We start from the raw sequence: 19,958 nt of genomic DNA on the forward strand, positions 1-19,958 counted from the left end.
CGCAGAACTGTGCAAAGATCGCATTTATCGAGAAATCGCCCTAAGCCCCAAGTAGGTTTTAAAAACTTGGGTTTAGCTGCAGTCTATGACCTTGCACCAGAAGCTGCACCCAACGACAAGCCGAGCGGCTTGAGCATAAGGACTTACAGTATTCACAAGCCGAGCGGCTTGAGCATAAGGACTTTATCTTCCTACTTATAGATGTTTTTTTCATTGACAAGAGTTTTGATGTGGCTCACTGTTGATCTTAGATTATTGAAGTTCAGCAACAGTCTAATACAAATGTTTACTAATAATTTTTGTTAAAAACCTAAAAATATACCACATGCCTTGTATTAAGATTGTTTTTTATAATCATGGAATAAAAAATCAAAATACATGCTAGGTTTATATAGTTTTTTATTAATAAGATAAGATCTAGCCAAAAGTTTAATAGCAGGAACGACACACTAAACTAGGCATGTTGTTAAAATAATCTTGAAATGGAAAGCTGAAACTTATAGAAGATTTCAAAGATTAGATTGATTATAACAATTCTGATCACAATTTTGTGGTTGCGCTAAACTGACTTTAAAAATTATATGATGTGTTTTGGAAGTTTCTTTAGTTTCTTTGGAAAGTTATAGGCCTGAGATTATTTTAGTTCTATTAATATTTAGACTGCTCCCTAATTATGGTAGTTAGATTCGTTTTTTTAATATAAAATTAGCGTCCTATTTGTCTGCTGGAATGTAAACTGTATAAAGTCGTTGAATATTTTTACAAACCTGTTGCAAGGCTGAGATGTGATTATCAGACTTGTGTCTTGAGAATTCAATTAATACTTATTAAAAGAAACATAATTTTGAAGTTGTTTATGTTTAACCTACATAGACTGACCATCAAATTTGTTTTTCAGACAAACAAAGGTTAGCTTTTTCAACTGAGAATGCTAAAATAGTTTTTTTTTAAATTCAAATTTATTACTGCAGGAATAAATTCTTAAACTATTAAATTCATAATTTTGGTTGTCTGTAGGTAAATTTTTATTGCAACCAGTAAATGTATACGGAGTCGGCTTTCTATTTAGCTGTTTAGCAAATTTTATAATGCATGCAGCCAAAAAACAAAGTTTTGCCAATCTACTGTGCGTGTAGAATGCTAATTTCTCAAAGTAGCTTAGATACCATGGAAACAGACGCTGAGTTGCTATGAGGCAAAAACCTAATCTCTATAATCATCAGTGAATTATTAATCATCAGTGCAAGCCTCACTAACAAGAAAGTATCTCGCCACTTGTTCAACAGTCTCACTGCCATTAGTTACAACTTGGCTATAATTTTAAGTATGCAGCTAAACGTAAATCAGCCAACCATATAAAATTAATTACCGCAACAACTTATTGGAGACTTAGTAACCGCATGAACACTTATACTAATCATAGACTATTTGGCGTGAAGTACAATCTCCATTTAGTTACTAGCTCAACATGCAAAAAGACGACTCAGATAACATGGAGGAATATGAAAGGCTGTTTACTGAAATCACTGAATCTGATTCAACTGACGAACTACCGCCAGTTAAAGATAAACATAACTCTATGCTTGTAATTATTTTAGCTTTGATATTCTTATCATTTTGTATTGACACTCTTCTCATTCCATTCTTTCCTGATGTCGCTCTTAAGAAAGGTTTGCTACTGACCGAGGTTGGAGTTGTCTTTTCAGCATTCGACTTTGCTAGATTTGTGACAGCTCCAATTGCTGGATCAATGGTGAGTCACTATGTAATTAGTTCATTAGAGCAGTTAGTTGTACAAGTAAACAAGCTCAACAATTAAAAAAAAATTAGACAAAGTATTCAAAGGTCAAACAATACTTATAAGGTTGATTAACTATATATTTTTTACTTCTACAAATTAAAATAACCTAAAACTACTTAAAGTTCAAGGTATACACTTTCTTCATGCAGTTAAAGTAATATAATAGCTCAGCTATTCAATCAGCTTAAGTTAAGTTTTCACAGAGTAAGTTGGGTAATGAAGAAACTAAAATAACTTTTTATCATAGTCTGATATTTAAACTAATTTTTAATTAACCTGATTCTAGCATATAAACAAATATGAAACATAAATTTTTGTTTGACATAATTTAGTGCTTCGCCACCGTAACTCTCTAATTTGCACTTTCATAATCAATATATGCAAAAAGATATGAGAAAATTTGGCTGTTTTTAGGGTTATTTTTACTGTTGGAATAATATTATATCATTCATTAACCAGTAGTTGACAAAATTTCTACTAAAAAAATAAAATCTATGATGGCGCAAATAAAATATTGAACCTTGGGTAAAAGATCCACTGCGATCTTGAAATGCTCTACAATGAACCAAACCAATTGGAGCATGAATGTCATTATATATATAAATATATAATAAAATAACAGTAAATGTGTGTACAAGAAGTAGCTGCATTTAATGAGGCTTTTTTGTGCTTCCTCAAGTCCTTCTTACTCAGCTTCTTATCTATAATTTGCATTGATAAACTTCACCTCGTTTTGGAAAAGGCCAAATTGGTGGCAGGTGTGTTTTTTATCTCTCGGCTTATTAACAGTGTGGTCTTTCTTCTACCAACTCGACAGCAGGTCAAATATTCATTGGTCTGCTTGGTAGTAGATTCATTCTTAATGTTCAATTTTCAGTGGTTGGCCCAGCCGTCCTTGCTAGCTAATATATAGCCTGCCAAACTCCCAACTAGGTTGAGGGCAAGCTGGTCTCCTCTCACCTCGATCGAGAGGGGCTTCTTTGGGACCTAGTAACTCAGAGGTCTAGTCATTCTCTTGTCGTCAGCGCAGTCAGCCGATTGTGATGGTTTTTTGGCTTGATCTCAGCTACCTTCTGCCATCACACTTGTCATATTTTTGCTATATTTAACTCATCAGCATCAGCTATGGTAATTTTTATGCAAATAATTTTATTTTGTGAGATAATTTACGAACTGTTTTTGTTTTTGTTTTATTACTTATAAATATAAACTGATGAGAATCAGTATCAGTTGCGTCTTTTTTATCCACAAATGACTGATTAAAATAGCTAAAACAATTTTTGTATATTTAACTTCAAGTGGTTATAGTGGCAAAGCTATTATTTAAATGTTTCAATTTGTTTATCCAGTTTAAAAGATGCCATCCAAAAAAGCTTTTTGCTATAGGAACGACAGCTGCTGGAGCAGCGTGCATCTCTTTTGGGTAAGTCTTAAGTAATCACTTAATATTTTTGTCAACTTATGTAAGCTCCCATGGATACTATTGTGAAATATTTTATAGTACACTAAAAAATTACATTTACTGCCTCCAGGCACTGAGTTTTTATTTACTTTTTTCATAGTCATCTATTGATAACTGCAGAACATCTTTAACTTTACTTAAAAGCGAACTGAAAAATGGACTCGTGTTTTAGATAACTTTCTTTCGTCATTTGTTTTACGACTAGATTTTCATTTTATGTTACGCTCTCAGGCTTTATTTCTAATTCTCATAGAATACCAATGGAAAACTTACAGATATATTTTAACGATAGATTAGGTAAATTGAACTACTGTACATATACAATACTTGTTTTCAAAACACCGTTTTATAGCAATGGTTAATTCATTGCAACATTCTGATTCATGGGACCTAGCTTTTAATCAGGTTATTAAAAATGTTTTTAATCTATAAAACCTGCCTACACAGTTTATAGACTGAATTCTGCATATAAGCATATTAGGTTTAACTAACTTTTACTATTTTTTGAGCTTGATGCCACATTTAAACCATAACTGTCACCAACAACTGTTATCCTATTTAGTGGGTAATTCATACACACTGATTCCATTTTTTTACTCAAAATAAAGATTAGTCCACTAACTTGCAGAGTAATGAAGGCTTTTTTAAAGCGTTTTAATATCGAGCTCGAAAACAACACAATCGGCACAACAAGCTCCGCCCATAAATACGTGTCGTAACCTAGCTTTTTAGGAACAGAAGTTACATAGGGATGTTAAGACCGATTTAGAATAATAGATATGGGTGTTTTAAAATTCATTAATATCTAAATTCAGCGATAAAAATAATCTCAGTTTTTTCTGAAAGGTAGATAAGCTATTTAAAATTGTATATTTAAAAAAGCGCATTGTCACTGGACTTAGAAACATTTAAGGTACATGATGCCAGATCAACTCTGAAATGCAAAAACTATATGAAAGCTGATGTCATTCATTTTCCAAACGCCAACATTTGTAAAATTAAAAGGACGTAGCGATATACTTATTGCTGCTATATATTTATATGCTTTTTTGTATATTGGCAAATAACCCGTGACTAGTTTTAGCTTGTTTTTTGATGCAAACTGTGGTGGCCGTAGTGAGATAGAAATTGCCAGCTAAATTTCATAAAACAAGCTCATATTTTATAATTTTTTGGTAGCGGTAACTGTATGTATATCTGTATTTAATTTTGATTATCATTTTTGTTGTTTATTAAGTAACCTCTTGCCACAATTTATATAATCCTCTCATTTTCTGTGTACATGAGAGCCTTACCATGACCTATGTAATTTTGTAAATAATTTTTTTAAGCTCAAAACATCACCTTGGTCAGCTAAAGGGATGGACCCAGATATTTTTACAGCTTAAAAGATTAGCTCATGCTAACTCTCTCAGCATTAGAAAATAGACCAACGCTAGACCTGCTCAGATTGGTTAGACGACTGAATGCTGTGATATGGTTGGTCGACTTAAGTTAAGGTTAATTTAAAAAATCTTTACTTGATCAAAAATAAATATTTTCAAACAGTTAGTCGATTTAGATTTTGACCAGTTTGGTTGATGGGCTCTTAAACGATTTGATACCAAAAGTTTTATTGGCTGCTCAGAGACTATTCAAAATGCTGGCACTTAAAGTTTGTAATTTATCCACCCAAGTGTAAGTGCACTTTAATGTTATTAGCTGCTAGTTCTGCTACAGGATTACCAGCTCAATCAAATCTTCGAGCTTCTTCTTGATTACCTGCATAGCTATCAGGTGTGTGGCTGGGATGGGGTCAGCTATGCTAAATGTCTCAGGAACTAGTCTATTAATGAAAGCTTCAGGCTATGAATCTATTACTATTGTGGTGAGTCACATACCATCTAGCAGACTTTATCTATAAATAGCTTCAGCTATATCTTTTTAATTTTTCATATTTCATTTTTGAGTAAGATGTCTATAAGCTTCACATATTCACTGTTTTTTATTTGATACTCATAATTATAGAATTTTATTTATTTGGTGCTGCTTGGCTTTGGATGATGAGTGATTCAAAGTTAAATTACAGTGAATGCATAGGAAACTTAAATTTTTTAGATAGAGTTTAAACAGATACCACAATTTCAATCTTGAACTTAATTACATAATCATGGATTTACAACTTTAAAGCATGAAATTTTTCATTGAAGTTTTTCCCTAAAAAGCAAAGTTCAAGCACAAAAGCTAATAGTTGCAACAAAATTTAGAAAACATCTTGTTGTTTAAGATAAGTCTTTAAAAAGTTTTCAGTTTGTTGTTGAAGGTATGGAAATCTTTAAGCAGATGTGAACGTGTCTTATACATGCATTCGTTAAAACATTGAAAAGCTTTAAAGGCATGGTGATAATGAAATTTGTGGAACATCTCACTGCAACTCCAATCTTTTCGTTAAAGTATATGCATATAATTGTTAAACAATAGTTGAGCAATTTCAATTGGCTGATATATTTGTTTCATAATAGCATCATGCTGTGAAAACTAAAAAATTAGGTGTGGTTTGAAAGTTTGTGTCTTTGATTAAAATATAAGAGATTTGGCGTAGAAGCGGCATCAAGTACTTAAAGTAATAAACTAACACTGTTTTTATAATAAGATTTGCAATAAAGTTCTGAAAGAGCTATTTCACATCAGTTTTCATTATCATTGCAACTTTATCTTTGCATAGTCATTAAAAATAAATTATCCTGCCAATGGACAACTTTTTTTAAAGTGATTTAATAATGAACTATGAGAAGAGACTGAGTATGGCCCTAGACTCTCGTTAGCGTGCACTTTCATGACCTCATTCATTGCCAGTGGATTCATATAACTTAATTAACCAGAATAACAGGTGTCCCTCCTTTTTGACAGTGTGTCAGACAAATAGGTCATATGCTCCCTCTGATTACCTCTGATCACATTTTGATTTGAAATTTGAATTATTTATTTACAGGCTTTTGTGGAAACAGGAAATATGGTTGGATATGCACTAGGACCTGCTTTAGGTGCTTTGCTCTATCAAGTAAGTTTAAATAATGGCTGTATCTGTTTATGGCACATTCAAAATTTCAGTGTTTAATTATTTCTCTTTTTTGGAAGGTTTTCAGTAGCTAAACAAAACCGTACTTAACATCTGCTTCGTATTAATGAGCCAGTGACAGATTGTCATATTTACCTACATCTCAATGGGTTACAGAAAAATATGTCTTTTTTAGGTGGTAGGCTACACATACATGTTCTGTATTTCTGGAGCCTGTCTGTTAATTTTACTACCAGCTGTTTGTTGCGTTGTTCCTAAAGTAGGTAAGTAAAACTCATGCTAAAATGTTTGTAATTTTGTGAGTCATCAATTTATGTCCTAATGCCGCTTATATAATTTTTCATACAAAGTCATCTTATTTTTAAAAATGTGTGGTAATAGATTAATTGTTTCACCTCTAAAATGTGATTCTGCAAAATATATTTTATAGGCAAGCAGTTTTTTTCAAACTGCTAAACTAGCCTTCTAGCCAATGAAGTCGCTTATAGTTTTATTTGTAAAAGAGTGTCATATTTTCCAGATTTGCGTGTGTTAATCATTGTATGCTATTTATATCACAAAGAATTAGGCCAAGGTCAGCATCATTGGTGCTAAAATAAGATTAGTCATTCTAAATTAAACTAGCTTTGTTTCACATATTATGATATAAGAACCTGAGCTGTAAACACTATACCATTTAACAGAGCTAATATTAGAGCTGTTGCGCTAGTTTATTGACCAATTATATGTAATAAAGTAATAGCAAGTGGTAGCTAGACCCAGGGCCAAAGAGAGCCATCCCGACTGACCAGTCGCGATGACTTTCCTTTTCCCTGGGCCAAGAAGGCCCAGCCTCCGCACTGAGATCAGACCATTCTGGCCAGGCTTAGCACAGCTGCTTTCCTAGAGACTTAGCGAGGTCCGCTGGACAGAGCCAAGGCGAGACTGAGTCAACCTTCAACTTGGTCAAAACTCAGCCACTTGGCAGTTGGACAATAAGAAAACCAATTGACCACCAAGTTGGCAGATATTAAGATTGATCTATAACCTATGATTGAACCGGTGAATGAAAAAAAGGCCTGAGATTAATCTGGCAGCTAAAAAGTCGACCTTCTACCAAGCCGGTTCTGGAAAAACCGATTTGTTAATAATTCAGTTTTTTTGTGAAGGAGCAGTACATATTGACTACAATTATATAAAAGAAGCCTAGATGGGTCAAGTAAGCTAGAGCATAGGACAAACTCCTTTCATGCAACTGATTGTATGTGCACTCCCAATTCAAGGTTTAACAAGCTTGAATTTCAACTGATTATTAATTAGGAAAAATGAACTTTTGGCGTCGTTCTGTTGAGTTGATAATATATAGAAACAATAGCTTTATTGCAAGTAACATCTGCTATTAAGCTGTTAGGCACTATCACACAGTTATAAATCAGGTTACCGACAACATAAACTCTAAAGTTAACGCGTTCCTCAAGCCAACCTTGTTGGTCCTGTAGAACCCTGGAATCTGAAAATCATCAGTTTGAAGTTGCGATTGTAATTTGAAATCATCTGATGAGGCGATGGCGATGCTTCTCTACAACTATGTTTTCTGTCACTTCTATTTTGAAAAGTAACAGGGCAAAAAGTCTGTTTCTAGTGACTGAACAAAATATATACAAAATTGCTTATGTATTTGTCCATAAAAATGAGTTGTGAGCATTTGTTTGAGGGTTTTATGCAATAAATCAGCTAGGATTTTCAAACCAACTGATAGCATTCCTTATTACAGCAGATAATTTTTTGTACCTCCTTTCATTGAATTTGCTTATTATTTTCTGCTTGGTTTTCTTATTAACCATTTTTATACCATTGATAGAAATGTTGGTGCTACTGGCTAGTAAATCAAAGTTTGATGCACGCACTGAAAATACCAAAAATGTAATATTGCAAACACTCACATGATATGAACACGATGTGAACGTCTACCAATTGGTCACTTAGCTAGCCCTGAACAGTAGATATCATCTCAGATCACTCTCTTCTCATTGTGAGAGGATTTCAGGCGTTAGTGTATCTGTATTGTATCAATTTTTTGGCTACACTATAAGGCAATGAAAGTACAGTAACCAGGAGCCATAAACATTGCATTTGGCATCACAACTTGAACAAGGTTCAAGTGATTGGAGTGGTTCCAAGGGTCGCCATACTTTGAAGTTTCATTGTAACTTAGCTTTTGCTGTATTTAATTATCTATAATCATGAATTGAATGATGAAACTGAGGGAAAAATATTATGTAGAAGTGTCTGAAAACATGCTATCTGTGTAAACATACCAAAGACTCTTGTCTAAGTGGACGCTTCAAAAATGATGCCTACAACACATAATGACATGTTTTGGAAAACTGCAAGAAGTACAGTTGCACCTGCTCTCATACAAAACTGTGTAAATAGACTCGTCATTTGTGAGTTTTAAAGTTGACAAAACTAAAAAAATTGTTATAACCCCTAACTATTTTAGAGACAATCAATATTTTATATATAAAGTACAATATAGATGTTGCTAGCTATATTAAAGCTTGCACACAAATTTAAAACTTGTCTGAAAATCTGCACAAATTTGCATGCTTTTAATCCTTTGACACTTTTTTATTGGTTTTTACAGAAGAGAACAGCAAAAGTTCAAGCAGAGGCTTTTTATCATTTCTCACAATTCCTGGATTGTTTATAATGTTTCTCAGCTGGTTTACTATAAAGTTATCAGAGACATGCCGAGCTATTGAACTCACAACTTTTTATCACATATCTGTAAGTGATTACAGAACTCTTATGTAAACGGGTCAGTCTTGACTTTGTTTAATCTCGTGTCTAAATAGATGCTGTGATTTATGCGTCTGTGTTTTCTCAAAAAAATTGCAACAAAATTATAATACAGTTTTTGTTTTGTTACTTTTTGAGTTTTAGTTTGCAAGTTTTTAATCTGTAAACCAATTTCCTAATGGGTAAAATGTAAAATGGAGCATTATAATTAGATTAGATTTTTGGCGCAACTAGATCAAAACTAGTTAGTGCCTAAAAATCTTTCATCTGCAGAAACATATTATAAGTTTAATGCTTTTTTACAATGAATGAGCCATTGGATGCTTTGAATCATAAAGTCAGAACACAAAGTGTTGGAAAGTCCAATTGTTCAGATTATTCTTAAATCTATTTTTTCTAATGACAATAGCAATAAAAAGATCTTGTATTGATGTAGTTTCATTTTAATGTAATAATGTTAAATACTTTGACTGTAATATCCCTATCATATTTACTGCAACTAAAATCCCACTAGATTTTTAATCTTGATGTCTTCCTTAACTATAATAACAATACAACTGATATGGTGCTTCAAAAGAAATGGTTTTGCTACCTGATGTAAAAAGATAATAACAAATTGTCCATGCACGCTAGTAACAGGAAAAGAAATATTTTTGTTTTATATCAAATCTTTTTAGCTGTAATAAGCAGCATTATGGATAAAAAATTAGCTGTGCGAGTCCAACTTGCAATCGAAAAGATTTTGGGACCCACTTTGATTTGCTAGAAGAATAACAATTTTGAGACATTTCTTTTCCAACATCAATTACAATATTATTTCTCTAGTTGTAACTATCCACCAATCTACTAACCAAGGTTATTTTACTCGCTTGTCTGTTCCTGGTGTATGCGATCTTTGCTAATCCTTGCAGTTATTTATTACCTTAAGACATTAGGATCACACTTTGACAGATAATCTTCTCTAAGCGCACAACTAGCATAAACAAGTTATATTTGGAAGCGCTCTACATCTGAGCACTCAATTATGGCGGGTCTTTGAGCTGCAACATCTTTGTCTGTCATGCTGAATGACTTTTAAATTTTCTGACGAGTACCTCTAAAAAGCCTTATAAATGTTTTCATTCAATTAGTTAGTTTTATTTTTTAATAAATTTGCTGAAAACTACGATTTTTGGTATTTTTGTTGCCAGCTCTTACGCTGATGAAAACTGTACTAGCTTTACGTAATAGCTATTTATATTAAATCAACCGTAATTGCTGAGTTTGTATTACAGTTTGGTACATCTCCAACTACCATGGGTATACTCTATGCTATATGGTCACTACTGTGTGCTGTTGGCATAGTGGGTCTCACAAAGTTTGTCAATAAGGTACGTCAACTGCTTGCAGTTTTTTCGTAAATAGTTGTATATATTAACACACACAAAAAAAACAATTGGCTTGGTGCCAAATGAAGTGTATTACGCATAGGTAATAAAATAATTTACAAGTTTTGCAACATTAGTCCGTATATCATCACTCTGAAATAGTATAGTGTCACTGAAACATTGCTGTAAACATTCTTCCGCAGCATTAGCAATTTTTTATCGCAATCATTGTAGAAATATGCACCGTATCTTTTGCTGACAACTTGGATAGCTTTTATTCCATTTTGCCTATTTCTGCTTCCATCTCCACCCGTAAGCTACATCTTTGGTGGAAAAAGGTTAGTATCCAGTATTGTAAGCTGTTGCAAGTCTAGTTCAATGTTCTTTGTAGAAAGCTAAGCATTTTGCTGCATTGCTTAAAATTTACAAAGATATTGACTACAGATATTTGCTAAATCCTAGTTCTCTTTTTGAAATAAAAGCTGCATCTTTTAAAGAAGTATTGATATCAATGCTGGATAACAATTAGGGATGACCTTAATTCTTGTTTTATAACAAACATGTTAGGTGAATGACAAAATTGCTTGATGACTATGTTTACTGGCCATCACTCAAGTGCTTAACACACAACCTATCATATCATTAAAACTAAACTTTAGAAAATAATTTCAAGTTTATAAGCGCACACAGGACTATAGCTGTGCCTATCGCTGTATTTCATTTCCAAATCAATATTTTTCCATGTGCATTCTTTTAGAAATGACAAAACAAACCTTACAGCACCCAAGGTAGATCTGCATCAAATATCGGTACACAAATTGAGACCCTAACAATTCAGAACAATTACATTTTTTATTAGAGTGGCAAAGTTCGAACTATGTTGATCATATTACAGTATTTTAGTTTAGTAGGATTGCTAGGGAAAATACAAGCTGCAGTGATCAGTACTTCCAGTCAATACAATACTAAGTAACTACATACTACATAACTACTACTAAAATACTAACGTAACTACTACTATAAGGGTTCTACTACTTCAATAATGCCTGGATAACTGTTAACTCTGGAAGATGAGTTTTAACATAATAGAGAACAGTTCTTTTGATAGTTTAAAAAAATCTAAATATAATTTCAAAAAACTTAGCAGAGGCTGACCATAAAACACTATCTATAAGTATTTTGGAAAACATCCACTCTAGCAGCTGAAATGTACCAACAGCAAATGGGCTGGACTGTAAAACTAGAATGCAGCTTACTATAACAAAAACTGTTGAACCCATTAGTGCTGATGACCATAGCTCGCTGCAATAAGTTCAATGAATCAATCATTCAATGGCTTTGATGTATAGATTGCTTACGCATGAAATTAGTTGAAAGTGTTTTCATAGATGTGATGATTTTGTTATAGACGCTGTGAGTTTGTTACAGAACTAGTAAACTTATCCTATATTTGAAAACTTTGTCGAAGATTATATAAGTTTCTCATAGATGTGATGAGTTCTTTTTATAGAAATGATGTATTTGTCATAGGTGCAATGAATTTGGCATAAAAGTGATGAAACTAACATGCGAAGGATGAGTTTTTCGTAGATGTTTTGAGTTGGATTTAGATGTCATGAGTTTTCTTATAAAAGTGGTGAGTTTGTTATGGATGGGATGAGTCTGTCATTGATTAGTTTGTAATAGACACAATGAGTTCACCATAATTTTTATGAGTTTTTCATAGTTGTGATATATTTAAATGAAATAAAACAAACAAGTCTATCTTTTATGCAAGCTTTGTAAAAAACTCTTCAATTGCAGATTCAAACATTGTATATTTTTTTCAAAAAGATGGTTCAAAATTATGTCTGTTACTTAAACACTATTAAAACTTTACTTTCAATACTGAATGCGCTTACAAGCAAAAGTTTAAATCAATTCTGAAAATTTTAAGTTTTAAATATTAAAATCAGGTAATCATTACATCAAGCATAACATTTCGCTTGGCTATGTCAATAAATATATGCTTATTTTTCCTTTCAGGTACTTTATGCTGACTTCAATAATAATGGGAACCCTTGCATTCTCTGCTAGCGCCTTTTACATTTTTCCTTTCTCCATTTCCCTTCAGCTAGCTCGGTAAGAGCCTGTCATCCATCTTGTTGGGTTGTGTCAAAAACTGTAAGCTTTTACTTATCTTAAAACTTAGCATATTTAAGATTTTTTTTGTTTGCTAATATATCTGACTATTGTAGACTAACTTTTGGTTTAACTCTATGTTTATGGCTTGTACCGGCCGTAGTCTGTCTAGAATTTTAAAACAGGTTTGAATGTGACAAGATTATGTGTTTACTAATAAATATTACAAATAATATTTCTATACAATATCAATATAAAAATCAAATTATTTTAGCAAATTCATGGTTGCTAGCAAATGGTACTTTGAAAATGCTCCTGCAAACACTTGACATTTCATGTTGCATTCAGTTTCCATTTTAGAAGTCACTTTAGAGTAAATGGCCCTCAAATCTTTTGCAATGATAATTTACTATTGACATACAATGTGGCAATCAAGTCATTACACAATTGAATATGCAGTGTTTATCAATTAAGAATTGAAAGCTTTCCTTTACATGGAATAACTGTCAGATCAAATAACACAAGGCATGTAGTAATGTTGAGGCTTCATAATTGAGTGAGTCAACAGTTATTAATAAGATCAACTTTTTCTCTTACTTAATAAGTTTGTGAGTGCTGATTAAAAAGAAACCAACCTTCATGCTATGACTTTTTGTGAGCTGAATCAAGCAAATTGAATGCTACCCAAAATGAGTGTTTTTAATATCAAACTCGCTTGAGTAACTTAATTTGAACTATTCAATTGTTTATAGAATGAATGCTAGTAGTTTAATTATCCTTGCATGAGGCTGACTAAAATTATCAAAATACTGTAGAATGCCGTATTATAATTAGCTCTGTTAATATCCTGACTGGCCATGATAAACATTTGATTTGGTATCATTGTGGGCTTTGACAAACTTAGTGAACCAGTAAAACACCCAGCTCTTTTATCTTAAGCAGTGTCTCGTAATAAAATGTATTAGTAAACACTGATTTGACTGACAGGAAAAACAGACTATTTATAGAAATGAACAGCAGTTGAGAACAGGCCAATAAACTATGAAAAGCAGACAGTGTATAAAGTTGATGAGAGAAAAATAAGCTGAAAAAACAGAGCAGTGTTTTCACTACTGAAATGGCTAATCCTTTGAATATGTTGGAACAGTAATTTGTATATCGGAAATCGCGTGATGCAATTTTGGTGTAGCATGTTAATACACACATTGACTAATTACACATATATTATTTAAGGTTAAAAACTGATTGAAAAAAGTCGATTAAGGCTAAACAACATGATTTTACAACTAAACATAAAATTAGAAAACTTTTACCCTCACAGTTTCGCTACATTAAACTTGAATAAAGTTAATTTTTTCTTCTAAAACTTTTTGGTTTTCTTATCTTTTATAACCAAAGTTCTAAAATGAATCGCTAGTACAATATCTTGATGCTGCAACTACAAAGATACATAGTATAATAATTTTCGAAAATTATAAGAGTTTTGGAGACAGACCGTAAATTTTATTTATTCGAAAAATTAATTTGGCTTCACTTTATCAAAATGATAAGTTTGAATAAACCTAGCTTTGGGTTTTTACAGTGGTCTTGCTGTAACACAATGTGATAGTTTCTGTTGCTTTTGTAGCATAAATGGCTACCCTGAAAACAGCCTACATACATATGGATTGCTGACTGGACTCATGAACAGTGGTCTTTGTTTAGGGAGCACTTTGGGTCCTATTCTGACTGGAATCATTGTAGACAATATTGGTTTTGAGTTGGCTCAAACTTTAGCAGCATCTATCACTACTTTAATGGTTAGTATGAGTTGGAATGCATTAATCAAACCCTAGTCTCCTAAAAATTTTAATTGATTCTCCGAAATGTTATGAAAAAGAGGAAATGCTCTGAGAGAGAAAGAGAGAGAGAGAGAGAGAGAGAGAGTGAGTGAAAGAGAGAGAGAGAGAGAGAGAGAGAGAGTGAGAAAAAGAGAGTAAAAAAGAGAGAGATAGAGATAGATAGATAGAGATAGAAAGATCTCAGTGTGCTTTTCACAAGAAACAAAAACTTGTAGTATGTAAAACACTGTGTCTAACCCTTTACTAGTAAATAATAAATATATCTGCAGGCAATTCTTTATGGAAGTTATCTATTACATCTCAAGTGCACCAATCAGCTCTCAGCACTTTTCATGGAAGAGGAAACAATTGCTGATAACAAAAATAAAAACAACAAACAACAGGAAACTGACCAGATAGCTGAAGCTTGTTCAGAAAGAATTAAACTCTGTCTGCAGGAACCAGTAGTATGCACTAAAGTTCAACTTCAACCAGGTGCTGAACTTACAACCAATGAGTAGTTGTAATTTCATTTTAATGAATTCTAAAGCATATTTATTAACCTGAGCTTAATATTCATCAAGAAGGTCGTTTAATTATATTGTCGGAAATTATTCCTTGATATCTATGCTTTGTATATTTGTGTTTTTGCATCATTCACATTGACCTATTGTACATAAAAGTATATCAGAAGTCTTTAAGTTTGTCTAAATATTTACTCATGCAGTGAACAGCTGTTAATCTGTATCGACAAATCATTTTAGTTATATAACTGCTTACAGAAAAGTATGTAGACAAAAACTATACAGCTAGATAAATGTAAATAACAACTGAGTTATAACAAACTAAAAAAAAGAAATATTGGCAATAAAGCTTGCCTAAAATACTTTTATGTGATAATAACAATCGTAACAAAAAGCTGTGAGTATGAATGAGTCTGGCCATTTACTCATGGTATATTGCGTATAGCACTAAAATAGCTAAAACAATTTTGTGAAGCTAAATTATATAAAAAAATTATCAGAAAACAGTGTCATTAGCTTTAAATATTGCACATTATTTGATATTACAAGTAGCCCAGTTAAAACAGATTTTTCATTTGTTTTCAATCATATATACAGTATATATAAAGTATTTTGCATTATATATGATGTAAGAAAGTCAATTTGTAGAAACTAGCCAATTGCAAGAGTACTTTAATTTTTTGTGTGAGTTTCTAGCTTACGACTATATTAGGGTGACTTCACTTGGCATATATGCTATTAATTCTGTTGAGATATTGACATAATATTTCAAAGACTACGCGTGACGTTTAGACTTTGGCCAAAGTGAAGACTCCCACCCTTTAAAAAAAAGAATGCCAATCAAAATTCATTAATCGTGGAAAACCGTTTGGTCAATCCATGAAACGTTTTGCGTATAAAATTATTATTCATAGATGTGGATCTTACCATCACTACAGAATGATGACATGCTTTAAATAGTTATTTGAGTTAAGAGCCTTGTGTTCTAGAAGTTTCTTGTAATTACAGCGCTAACCATACTCGCTGTCATGTTCTTTATGTAAAAAAAAATTTTTCAATGCATTTTAATGCTCTCTTTTGCCTTTGTAAAAGTTATCTAAGTATTAAGACTGTTGTTTACTCATCTAATAAAAGCTATAGTCTAAAACCTGAATGAAGTCAGTAAAATGGACACAAAGAACTTGGCAAAACTTCTGTGTCAGTTTTATCACAAAAATCTAAGTTCTAACTAAACGTTAGAAATTACTTTAAGTATTTTTTGTTCAAAAATATTTTGGATACAAATGATTCGGATAGAACGAAATAGTTTAATATACTTTTACTCAGCATACTATATGTAGTTTATATCAACACAGCACACAGAAGGATATGGATAATCAAATATTAACTACATTCTATCACATTGCTATTAGAGACTCACAAATTACCACAATAAGATTTGAATTTGAAGTCAGGTTTTGGAGGATTAACTTTGTCAAAGGTATTAATTCTCTCACCTAGTAATATAATTATTGCATACAGCTACAGTTACAAAGTAGTAAATGATGTGATTTTAGTACTAGTTAATAGTGATCAAGTGAATGAATAACCTGAATTGGTTGTCAAATTCTTAAAAAACAGGGTAGACTGAATATATAAAATGCCAAGAAAGATGAGCTATGAAAATGTGACTGACAATGTATATAACGCTGTTTACATCAGCTGACTATGTTAACAAAAACACTCAACAAATATTTACAGAGAGTAGTATTGGTAGCCTAATGAATTTCCTAAAAATAAAAATTGATTCCATGTTGCAAGATACAAAGATTACAGCACAACACACAATCATTTAAATATTTTTTTGAAGAGTTATGACACTAGTCAAGTATTGGCTTAAACTGTTATTTGCTTTTTAACGATTATAAGTTCAATTAATTCACCTTTTTAAGTCCTTTTTTTTCTTATCAACCATTTGATATAACATATGCATGTATTTGATCTGTTGCAAAAAATGTTTATGATTTTTTTATGGTAATTTTACTATCAATGACATGGGCAGCTAGTCATGATAATTTGTACATGCATAATAAACCTAAAACTAAATTTTGATGAACAAAATTTCGAATCTTTGAAAGTAAACAAGTGAAACACAAAAAGGTTCTCACTAAACATTACGAAATGAAAATTAAAACTTGAGCAACATTATTGTTTATTAAATAGTGAACCCCAATTTTGATTTGATACCCCTACACAAAAGAAAAAAGTACAAGTTTTCGTGCGAGAGTTTAATCTTTCTTGCACCAGTGTAAGCCTCTAGTTATTTGGACCTTAATTTCTGCTGCTAAATTATAAAAAATTTAATGCTACATTAACGCAGTAATATTTACTATGATGATTCAATTTACATGTACAATGTATATTTAAAAAAATGTATATATAAATTTATATTTCTACTACTAGCGAGAAACTAAATTTCCACTTTTAAAAAACTAGTTTCTTTAAAATTTTTCTCCTATTGTTCTTAAACATCAAAAATATTTATCAAGCGCATATGTTACATGACGTCATACAAACAAGAAAGGTGTAACATTTGGTGCTGCAACTAGATTATTTACGTTTGTTTACGTTGCCCTAATTTTGTCTCAAAGGTATCTACCATGATAAAGTGTGGTTGGGAAAGGGTTAGCTGATGAATGTCTCAGGAACTGGCCTATTGATTTAAGCCTCAGGCTATGGGTTTTCTACTATTATAGTAGAAAACCTATAGCCTGAGGCTTTAATTAATCATTATTCTTAATCACTATAATAATGATTGGCGATAGATATATTTAGCAACATTTATTTACAAATAGTTTCAGCTACTCTGTAGACAAATCTATTTGATTTTATTTTCGGGTACACCTTTTAATAATTGCATGTATTCACTATCTTTGTCTTTCTATTCCTACTTATAGATGTTTTTTCCATTGATGTGTTTGACATTAGATGGTAGATTATTGAAGTACAGCAACAGTCTAATACAAAGGTTTACTAACAATTTTTGTTGAAAATCTAAAAAATATACCACATGCATTGTATTAAGATTGTTTTTATAATCATAGAATAAAAAGGCAAAATACATGCTAGGTTGAGATATAGTTTTTACTAACAAAATAAGATCTAGCCCAAACGTTAATAGCAGCAACAAAACACTAAACTAGGCCTTTTGTTAAAATAATCTTTAAATGGGAAACTGAAACTTATAAAAGTTATGTAAAAAGACTAGCTGTGCCCCCCGGGATTGCCCGAGTGTTATTCCACTAACCTAGTTAGTAAGCTTCAAATGCCGGTAGACAATGACATTGTGTCAACATTTTTGCCCAGCTTAGCTATTCTAATAATAGCTATAGCCAGAATGCAGACAGACATACGACACACGGACATACTTTGAGAAATATATATATAGATTATTGTGGCTGCATGCTTTTTAGATAACGAAACCAGAAAGATAACTAAATACCAAAGTAGAGAAGCGTTAACATAGCTTTTTATTCAAAACTATTTGCTAGAAAAGAGTTGATCTGCCTAATGAAGGTACTATGTATGTATGTGTCAATGCATAGAAATATTTATTGTCAAGTTAAAAATAAAATCTTCAGTGAAAGATGCCCATATTGATGCCATGCCAAAATTATCTCTAAAGTAAATAGTTATTAAACAATGAAACAATAATTAAAATAACTCAAAGTGCTAATATATTTATTTTCTATAGTAGCAAGGTATTCTGTCTACAAACAATGAGGTTGTCTCACATAAATTTCTATATCCTAGATAAACTATATGATATATGATGTAAAAGCAGTCTTGAATATTTTAAGTTACAAATCTACGTTTGCTTTTAATGATAAAATGTGTGGTCAAACATCTAAATATGCCATTTTTAGAAGTGCTCATAATACTTGCTATAACCAGTTTGTGATGTTTGCCGGTGCATTTTGTTGATCCTTCTTTTAATGCAATTACTCTTCAAAGAGACCAACTCTATTTACTTGATGTTTATAGCTGGTCATAAAGAAAACCACCTAACATAAGGCTAGAAAATTTTTTAGACATCGACTTTCACAAACACATAATTATCAGTTGAACTATGTGGCATACTTAATCAGCATAACAAATATCCTTCAAGATTATTATTTAAATTATCAGATTAATAGATCATATGCCTCTTCAGATTACCTCTAATCCCCATTGAATCTTTAAACTGAACCACATGCTCTCAAGCTTTAGTAGAAACATGCAATATAGCCAGATATGCACTAGAACTTCCTTAAATTGCTCTTTTCTATCCTGTAAATCTAAACAACAATGTAAGCTGTTTTTAAAAAGGCATCTTCCAAACTACTCTATTTGAACATTTCATCTATTGAAAAATATTTCAGTGTTTGACATAAATAAGATACAACATGTTCTTTGTATCAATAAACTAATCACAAATATTTGTGAGTAAAATAATTGTTTTGTTTTAAGTGCATTCATTTAGATTGATACTTGGTTAATTTATTTGGAAAATCTAAATCTCCTCCCCTGAGAGCAGAATAAAAAATGTTTATCAATTCTCAAAATAAAATAAAAACAGCACTCAAAATAGTTTTTTTGATCAGCAAAGATGTAATCAAACCTTAGTTTTTCAAAACCTTAAATATAGGTTATATCATATTATAAAAAACTCTAAATTTTAGAAAAGGGACGAACATTTCAGTGTGCTTTCTTTGATAAGATAACTGTTGTAGTATGTGAAACAGTTTAGCTAGTAATTCCCTAACAACTGTTAAAATGCATTTAAAGAAATTAGTTTTGGGAGTTTTCCAATTCATCTTCAACACTTTTTTTGGAAAAGACGCAGCTGTTGATTTTAAAAAGAAAAGCATCAAACAACTGGAAACTGAAGAAGAAATGATGCTTGCTTAGAGAGAACAAATTGTTGTCAACAAAATCCTATAGAATATGCTAAAGTTCAACTTTAACCGGGTGTCGAACTCACAACCAAGGAATAGTTACAATGC

At 31.8% G+C, this 19,958-nt stretch overlaps 1 protein-coding gene across 1 annotated transcript; it reads left to right on the forward strand.

Moving 5' to 3' along the window:
• The first annotated feature begins 1,470 nt into the window (after nt 1–1,470).
• Nucleotides 1,471–15,066, forward strand: LOC137401492 (MFS-type transporter SLC18B1-like). Its single transcript, XM_068087869.1, has 11 exons — nt 1,471–1,753; nt 3,151–3,224; nt 4,983–5,130; nt 6,235–6,303; nt 6,497–6,584; nt 8,948–9,090; nt 10,377–10,472; nt 10,704–10,807; nt 12,495–12,590; nt 14,218–14,389; nt 14,701–15,066. Exons 1-11 carry the CDS (start codon nt 1,493–1,495, stop codon nt 14,929–14,931), a joined length of 1,482 nt encoding a protein of 493 aa, XP_067943970.1. The 5' UTR covers nt 1,471–1,492; the 3' UTR covers nt 14,932–15,066.
• Nucleotides 15,067–19,958: the final 4,892 nt, after the last annotated feature.

The sequence above is a fragment of the Watersipora subatra genome, chromosome 8 (genome assembly GCF_963576615.1).
Source record: "Watersipora subatra chromosome 8, tzWatSuba1.1, whole genome shotgun sequence".
NCBI lineage: Eukaryota > Metazoa > Bryozoa > Gymnolaemata > Cheilostomatida > Watersiporidae > Watersipora > Watersipora subatra.